At 39.9% G+C, this 9,687-nt stretch overlaps 1 protein-coding gene across 1 annotated transcript in view; it reads left to right on the top strand.

Annotated features, from left to right (window-relative positions):
• The first annotated feature begins 8,228 nt into the window (after positions 1 to 8,228).
• Positions 8,229 to 9,687, top strand: part of LOC118332024 (myb/SANT-like DNA-binding domain-containing protein 2) — a 10,446-nt gene continuing 8,987 nt past the window's right edge. Inside the window, exon 1 of the mRNA XM_035667154.1 lies at positions 8,229 to 8,666. Coding sequence (XP_035523047.1) covers positions 8,238 to 8,666 — 429 coding nt within the window. The 5' untranslated portion in view covers positions 8,229 to 8,237. The remainder of the gene's footprint in view (positions 8,667 to 9,687) is intronic.

The following is a 9,687-nucleotide window of genomic DNA, read 5'->3' as shown; positions in this document are numbered from 1 at the left end:
GTTTGCATGTACAGTACCAGAAGAGACGCTGTACAAATCGGTACAAAAGATTTGTTTGTTGTTCATTTTATGCTAACACTACAACAAAGCTTCCTGGCCGAACTCAATGTGGGGTTGTTGTAATCATCTAGGCCACCATAGTACACCCAGGGGCGTTGCCAGACCTTTTTTGACTGGTGGGACACAAGTGGGGCAATTATGGGGAGTTATGCAGGGGTGGCATGAAGTATGTGTCTCAGTTGTCCATTCCTAGTTTATACAATTCCAATACCATTTATGGACCCCAGAAATATTACAGTACTCTCTGCGAAAATAACACATGTATACCTCTTGCAAAAAACTGTATGGGATTAGCATAAAGTTGATGTGTTGGCAAAAGAGAGACTGGTGGGTACCCATACAACCCATTTCCATCATCCAGATATCTTGAGGTCAGAGGTCAAGGGATCCTTTTGAAAATGGCCATGCCAGTTTTTCCATTGCCAAAATTTCATCTTAACTTTGGAGCATTATTTAGCCCCCTTCCTGACATGCTAGCATTACATGGTTGTACCAATGAATACGTTAGATCATCTAGTTTCAAACAGAGCCAGCTACAGCCTAAGATAATGAGTGACCAAGGTAGGGATAATGTGGTGGCACTTGGGGTTGCCAATCAAATTTCCATGTGAGTAAATATATGTGCTGGTTTTCTTAGTCTTGTGTGATAGCTTAGTTACAGCAAGACCCAAGTTTAAAAAAGTTTTCTTTTGGAGACTGCTCTTTCCTATCTTAAGTCTTGGGGTGATTTCCCAGTTTGCTACAAAGGCAGAGACATGATTTCCACCATAACTGCTCTTTTTGAGCCTGGTGTGCTTAAGATGACATGTCTACTGCAATCAGGATCAAGGAAGCAGCCCACGTAATGGTCATTTCACACCTATCTGGTAATGATCCAATCAGAGCACTGACATGATGGGAATGAGATGACACCAAAACTGATGGAGGATGTGAAAAGCCTCCTCTAAAATGGATGGCTCTTTCTCAAAGACACAAAAAGCAGTGCGGGGGAAAGACTGAATATGCATTAGCAATTATGTTATTTCACTGCATAATCAATTATTTTCGACTGCTTTTAGCACCATTTTGATGCTGATGAATTTTTAATGTGATGATACAAAAGCACATTGGGCTGCAAGGACAAGAAAGCTTATATGTTGGGGAGTTTATTCAAGTGGATCAACAAATTTATCAGCTAATCAATACATCACACTGCACTCTATCCACTTTAGATATAGTATACAAATAGTCTGCTTGGAACAACAATTGTGTCTTTTTTCCTTGCAAAAAGGTAGAATTTCCACATTAAAATCCTTTTAAAGGCATCTACTTCTTCTACCTCTTTAAAAACTCCAGAATCTATAAATATGATTTTTGAGTGAAGGGGGCTTTAAGTAAGTCACTTCTAAAACTCATTTCTATAGCACATTGCAATCAGGGAACAGGATTCGTTTAAATGGGTCCTAGCTAGCTTGAAGCTAATTGATAACTAAGAATATTGTAGTCATGCATGCACAGAAACACATTGCAATACAAAAAGGCTGAGAGGAACACCTGAAAACTGAGTATGAAATCCAGAAATCATTCCACATTGAGACTTTGGGTATGTATGAGAATAGGCTGCTGCATCAAATGTCATTTTATGTGTCTGTCGGCTGACTTTAAGGACACTGAACTAAACAGAAAGAGATCTGCAGGTGCCTCTGATGGGTGAAAACATCATCAAATTAAAGCTGACAGGCTGCACTTTTACTTCATAATCATGGTGTCACTTCACGTGTAAAGTAATGAGTTTGGAGCCATATGTAAGACTGCACTCAGATACGCTGAAACAAAAACACTTGAGGGCATCCCTGGCACTGTCATTAATGCTGAGGCTCATGGGTAACAGATGTGGCCCAATCAAAGATGAGCATGGAGGCAAAAATGAATCCATCACCCGACTGAAGGGGGAAAATTAATCAGCCTTAAGCAATACAAAGGTTGATTTTTAGACCTCCTTTCACTTAAGCCTGGGTTTTTTTTAAATGCAATGCAATAGCCATTATACTATGATTTTAGAGGGATTTTAGAGATTGATACCAATTTTAGAGGGTAATGATTCCCTGATTACTGATATGGTGGCTGATACAGTAAATTTTAGGAATGAAAATAGACCAAAGGTCCTCAGAAGGCTGCTTTCTTAAAAAATAACTTTATTAAAGAATATTTAAACCTAATAAATGGAGTTATTCACTGAAACTGTTTAATCTTCTCAGTTTAATACTAATGCCTCTGTATGAACCACATAAGACCATTTGTGAGAAGATATAAGATAAGATATAGGATATTTTCATAAAGTTTTTTTTAATGCCTGCCATCAGGTCCAATAATACCTTCCTGTAGTACCAGAGACTGCACTTTCAGGACCTTTCTTTTCTGTGATAGCGCCACCCAGCCAAATACTACTTTCTATTACAGTATCAAAGGTTTATTCTACTCTATCTGGCGTGAAATTCTATCCGGACTCTGGACGCATTATTTTATTTTGAAAATGATTTGGATTCTCTATGCCATTTCTCTGTTTGACTTCCTGCCAGTGCAACCTGCTTGATGAGAGTGGGTCGTGGCTTCCATCAAACATAGACCAGCTGCATATTCTACGTGGAGCAGAGCGGAGAGCTGATTCTAGTAGACTTTAGAGCATTGTCTTGAATGGACACTATCTGGTCCACTGGAATCGTATGCTTTGGGGGGCAGAGTCAATATTTTTTATATAAACAGAAAGCAACAAACAAAATAACAAGATAAGAATTGGCAGTGACACCAATATATCACCATTAGCATTTCGTTCTGCATTATGCATTATACCGGAAACAACTGTTTTCCTTACAGATATGTCTTTGATAGGCCAATATCATATATATCATATTGCTATATATTGGTCAGGCTCTAGTTGACGACAATCAAAAACACCCTCCCTATATGCAATTAAGCAACACAAACACTAGTAAGTATACACTCCACTAAGAAAAAAATCAGCCTTCAACAAAACAGAGCTTTTTGATATCTATACTGGTAACCTCCCTCCATCTCCGTCAAATCCAATCTCTTCGCAATCAATTACAGTTTGAAAAAACAAATCGTCCCTCCGATGATAAACCCAGGATTATGATCACAACCATTCTCTAATTACAAAAAAGGCTATTCTCAACCTCCAAATTCATGAGGCATCAGCAGAGCTGCTGGTACTGAAAGGTGAAGCCAGTGTCCTGAACATGTGCAAATAAAGTCACATCTCATTAGCTTTAAGTTATGTCTGTGCATGTCCCCAGAACATAATAGCCGTCTCTTGCTGGTACATAGATTAACACAGATCCTTACTATTTTGTTCAGATGTGCTTTTAGGAATATTAAAACACGAATGAGGCCACAGAAGACTTGACCTTACTGGTTTTGAATGTGCAGGTGGAAAATCCAGATAAGGCACACTTTTCTAACATCCTCAGCATTTCTCATGAGATCCGAGCTGCACTGAGCGTCTGGATGAAACATTTTCAAATGAAAATAATTATTCATAAGTGATCAGACAAGTTATAAGCAGGTTTACATCAGTGGTATTTAACCAATGCATTTTTGTTACCTTAGAATGAGCTGTTTCAGTCATTACAGGGAACAGGTCCTCTTTAGCAGAGTTTTACCATGTTAGAACCGCCATGTTTCTACAGTAGCCCAGAATGGACAAACCAAACCACGGCTCTAGATTCTCTAAAACAGGGCCACAAATGTACAATGGACTTTAATTTCAAGGCCAACCGCAAGCAGCTCTGTGAGACTCTTCTTATGCAGATGGAGCTTTTAGCTGAACGTGAACATCAGCATGTTAACCTGCTTAAAATGACAATGCGAAAATGCTTACAATGTTTACATTTGCCATGTTCAACATCTTAGCTTACCATGTTAGCATGTTAGCATACCCAGGTAGTCACTGAGATATCTTCAGGCTGAATCAAAAGGATCCCCAATAGCTCCCCTGCTGTAGCAGCTATTCTTCCACCAAAAGCTTTGTAATGAAGGAACATGTCACACAGGGCAACAGTGTGACTCACTGATGTGTTTAATAGTTTTTGGACAACAATGAAGCTCAATGGCACAGAGGAAGAAGATATATTAGGCTTTGGATACGCACACAATGCCTTTTTTCAGGGGACATTTAATTTAAATCCCAATATGCGCCACACTTACAGAAAGTCTATCCAGTCCAAATGCAATCAGTCATACATGGTTTAACTTTATTTCTGACACATGTCTTCTCTTCCTGGCAGCAGACATGACAACTCATTGACAGCTGCAGTTTTGACACGTAAAGGTTAGACTGTCCAGTGTGTTTCCTGTCTTTAACCTTTATTGGACAGCTAGCGTGTAAGCCTCATCCAAAACAGATCCTACTGTCCCTTTGGCCAGGTCAGGACCTCAATGACCACACACATACACACACACACACACAGCCAAACACTGGGCAGATGGCAGAGCGGGCTGGAATGACTCCCTGAGGGAGGCCAATCAAACATTGTAGTGGAAAAGATGAAGTAAACAATGACACAATTCATCAATCGGGCCATCAAATGACCAATTATACCCTCAAAATCCAATAAAAGGTCTCATTCACTGCCCAGTGATGACATTGAACACTAGTGAATTCACTAGTGGATATATCTGTGTTTAGACCTTCTGGATTTATGTGCTGTCATGTAATTTATCATAGTACATAAATCCTCATACTCATGATTTAGATATACTGAGATATACTGTGTGACATATGAAAATTGAATGAGGGCTGTTTTTGAGGCTCTGTATTGCTGGTCAGGGACACACACACACACACTGAGTGTTAAAGATATACTCTAATGACACTTTTTGTCACTTGGCAGCAAATAAGGCCCAACATTCTCCCATGTGGACAATGGACAATTATATCTAATTTGTTTGTCTATCTAATAAATCATTTAGCAAACCCTTTTCATACACAGTCTGTGTACTAACATTAAGATATTATCACAATACAAGGTACATTACTATTACTGAGCAGCAGACAGGGTCCAAAATTAACAAGCACCAAATGCTGGTACATTTTGGATTAGGCTGAAATATAAATTGAGGTCACCAGGTGGCAGGTAAATTATTTGGAATCACACTGTAGAGCAACATCAATGTGTTTATTATGTGTACTGGCTGAGACTAATGTGACCCTCACTGTCCACTGTACCTATCATTCAGCACTGACGTGAATCAGTGCTGGTGGTAGGTACGCCAAGCGCCAAGCAGCCTACTGCTCTTTGCCGCTTTCAGCACAATGTCTGTGTATGTTTTTGCCATAAGAAACATCTTTGTTACATATTATGAGATGTGGTGACACATTCCCGGTAGTAGCTAATTATTGCTAAAAATGTTAAAATTTTTTACAGTTGGAACGCATATTTCTCAAACGTTACACTACGGCAACTACACAGTATTAACTGTATTAAATAGTTTTAAGATGATGTCACTTTTCCTCCCACCTTACTCTCCATTCCTTAACCCCACAGAGGAATTCTTTCTCTTATGGAGTTTTTTTAACCACCAGCCACATGATCAGATATCCCTCTTGGACACAATAGAGAATCCTGGATGTATCTGCAGAAGATTGCCAGAGATGAATCAGACATCAAAAAGATCTTTCCCAGGTGGACTGCAAGACAGGACATATGGTGTGATGTGGATGAGAACTTGTGGCCAAATGCAGACAACAGGGTTGACTAGCACCGTTACATTTATATCTGCAGCTATCCTATATGAGTATGAATAGAGAATATGTATAGTTTTGTATTACAACACTGGAATAACTCAGCAAAAATGGCAAACAAATAAAGTCTATTACAAAAAGTTACTAAAAATGTTACTTAATGTTACGTTTCCTACTATAAGTCAAAATGTCTGTTGTGAAAAAGGCAAGTAGTAACATTAAATGAACACCTCCACCGCCTATTTCCACATTAAATTATTGAATAAAAAAAAACCTGAAATGCTTGTCTGGTTGTCTGCCACCCTGGACGCCTATAGTGACAATGTTTTTGAGACAAAATAAGTGACTCATAACTATAAGCGTATATATAAAAAAAGGTGAGATAATTTTAAAATAAATCAATAAAAATATTGTTTTTGTCACATTTTTTTAATCTTTCACTACATCCTGTCAGTAGTATGTGAAACAGATAATCTGTGAAACAATCTGCTTCCTCTGACTCGTTGTAGACAAACAGCCAATCAGAGCCAAGAAAGATAGTGGATAGTCTCAGGCATAGACATAGACATATATACCTAGACACTGCATTGACTGCTGCCGCCCACTACACGTAGAGCGGCGTTCCTACACACGGGCCGGCCATCTTTGGACAAGGGCTTAGCAGAGGCAAGCGGTGGCAGTCAACCTACGAAGGAAAGAGGAAAGCTCCCTCAATCTCAAAGTAGATTATTTGCTGAATTTTGGACGCGATTTTCCAAACTAATTTGATTTGTTAAAAAACGTCACACATGTAGCTATGATACAAGGTGCTTGGATATTTTAAAAATGCTGGTTTTACTACCCAAATACAAATTCTACTTAATGTTATCAGCCAGACGAGCTTCTGACAGAAGATTTTGTGAATGAAAAGATGCCTACAAAAGCATACAAACCAGATTCTCGTGGGAGACAGCAAGATCCTATGTCTACAATAATAATAATAAATGATAATAATAATAATGATGATAGTGATATAATTAACAATAATAATATAATATCAACAATAATAATAATATAACTGATAATAATGAGCAATAATAATAATATCTTGGAACAGGGCCACTCGCTCCTACAGTGCATCCCATAGACATATATAACATATATACATGTATACATGTATAATATGTCTATGATTTACATCTATGGAGTGTTTCTACACAATAAGTGATAATAAATCAAGCTATTTTCACGAGTTTGTTTGTCAAACGTCAGACATGACAGACAGACAGACAGACAGACAGACAGAGATAGAACGAAAAGAACCCAGAAAACGTTCAGGTGTGTTTAGGTCTTTATTTAAAAGCACTTGCTTGGAAGGGTATACACTGCATTTGAGTAATAATAACAATATATATATATATAATAATTATTATTATTATTTATTATTGTTACTTGTTATTACTATTCTTATTCTTATCATTGTCATTATGTTAATTATATTATTATTATTATTATTATTCTATTATTATCATTATATTATTATTATTGTAGACATAGGGATCTGCTGTCTCCCACGAGATCTGGTTTGTATGCTTTTGTAGGCCATCTTTTCATTCACAAATCTTCTGTCAGAAGCTCGTCTGCTGATAACATTAAGTAGAAGTTTGTATTTGGGTGTAAAAACCAGCATTTTTTAAATATTCCAAGCACCCTGTATCATAGCTACATGTGTGACGTCTTTTAACAAATCAATACGTTTGGAAAATCGGTCCAAATTCAGCAAATAATTCTACTTTGAGATTGAGGAGTTCCTCTTTCCTTCGTAGGTTGATGCAGCTGCTGCCTCGTGCTAGCTCCAAGATGGCCGCCCTGTAGGCACGCTGCTCCACAGTGGATGCGGCGTCTATGTATATGGTCTCAACGTCAACTACAGAGGCTTTGGGACCCTGGGAATGAGACTCAACAATCAACTATCTTCAAACCAAAGCTTTCTCGGCTCTGATTGGTTGTTTTCATTCAGGCCCGGTGGATTCTTGCTAATCCCATTAGGAGCACTAGGAGGAGCCAGAGGAACCTGATTGTTTCACAGATTATCTGTCTGACAGTTGACAATTTCAGCAAATATGACAAAACGTCTAACTGCAGCTTTAAATGAACAAGTACACCTAAACTGCCTATTTCTACATTAAATGATCGAAACTACAAAAAAGAATTTTAAAAAACATTCTACCACAGCCATGTTTGTCTGCCACCCTGGACACCTGCAGTGACTTTATATATTGAGGCAAAGCAGTGGTCATATATGGGCATCATCGTCTGTGTGTTTGCTGACCTACAACTGCACCAGAATCCACCTTTGCGACTCTTGTCGGATCCGCGCCGTATTTTGCTCCGTGCCTTCTCGCGTGAAGCCCCGCACGTCACCATCCCTCCCCCTCCCCTTAGCAACAGAGGCAACATGGCGGCGTCCAGTAACGCGGACCATTCTCCAGAGATATCGACGCCGTTAAAGATACCGAAAACCGAGGTGCCATCCCCCGAGTCGGAGGATTTGAGTGACAGTAATCAATACCACTCCAATCCCTCGACCCCTAACCGCTTCTCGCCTTTGGACGTGGGCTCAGGGACCGCGGGCCGGACGGCGGCCTCATCCTCCAACAGCTTCACGGCTTGCCGGGGGATGTCGTGGACCCCGTCCGAGACAAACGCCCTCATCGCGGTCTGGGGCAACGAGAGGCTGACGGAGGCGCGGATGCAGCAGCTGGAGGTGGCGGGCACCGTGTTCTCCGGTAAGGCCCCCGGTCCTGCCATGTACGAGCGGGTGTCCAGAGCCTTGTCGGAGCTGGGATATGAGAGGACCCCGTCCCAGTGCAGGGAGAGGATGAAGGTAAATAAGGACACAACAATGGCTGTGTGCGCATCCTCCTTCAGCAGGAGCTCTACCTGTGGCTCTGACACTGAGCTGGAGCTGCTAACAGCAGCTGTACGCAGCTGTATGCAGCTGTGCGCAGACATGGATCTAGGCATGTTTTAATATGTCCAGTTGTTGACATACAGCTATAACACAGTGATAACATTAGCTAGCCCACTGTGTAAGACCCAGTTGTCAGTCTGTTTATGCATATTTGTTGACACACCTCACTTGTCAAAAAGGAAAGCAGTAATCCCACATACACACTATTATATGTGACATGTGTTTTCAGTACAAATCAAACTAAATAGTGGCCAAGCATTGGAATAAATATGACACAGAGTCTCAGTGGATGAGAATGTATATTTTATTTAGTTGAGTTGCTTTTTATAATCAACTAATGAATATCACATTGTTCACTCCAGGATCCCGAAAGTGTTCGCTCTATTAACCCTTCACTAAGGCTATTCACTCACTCATTCATTCAGTCAGTCAGATCCCTGCATGCAGCAGACTATCATCAGAAAGGACAGCCATTGGTTGTGTCAGTACTAGCGATGTCACGATACCAGAAGTGTAGTAGTCGATACCAGTACCTGTGACATTCCTCGATTCTCCTAACAATTTGATACCATGGTAAAAATGTCCCAATCAAGTTGATCCCCATTTAATATCTGCTGATACAGAGTCCTGGTCAATACTTGTACCTTTAATTCCTTAATAATGCAGGTGAACAGCTCTGCACGGGATTAAAAGAGATAGACAAATCACCTCTACATCTACCGCTTCTACATGTTCTTCTTCCAGTGGCATTTAACGGCCAACTAGAGTATTTGTATGTGCTGTCCGTCAGGTCCGGAAGAATTGCATCCTCCGTACCTACGGTACTGTAGAAAAACAAATGCCGTCTTAAAAATGTTGGTATCATCTTGATACTTAAGTATCAGTTCTCGTGACATCCCTAGTCAATACTCCATATTAATGTGACCATATTAAT

This window comes from Morone saxatilis, unplaced genomic scaffold (genome assembly GCF_004916995.1).
Source record: "Morone saxatilis isolate NCDOM2014 unplaced genomic scaffold, NCSU_SB_2.0 Contig20, whole genome shotgun sequence".
Lineage (NCBI taxonomy): Eukaryota > Metazoa > Chordata > Actinopteri > Moronidae > Morone > Morone saxatilis.
The sequence above is the reverse complement of the archived record's forward strand: the minus strand, read 5'-3'. Positions and strand labels throughout refer to the sequence as shown.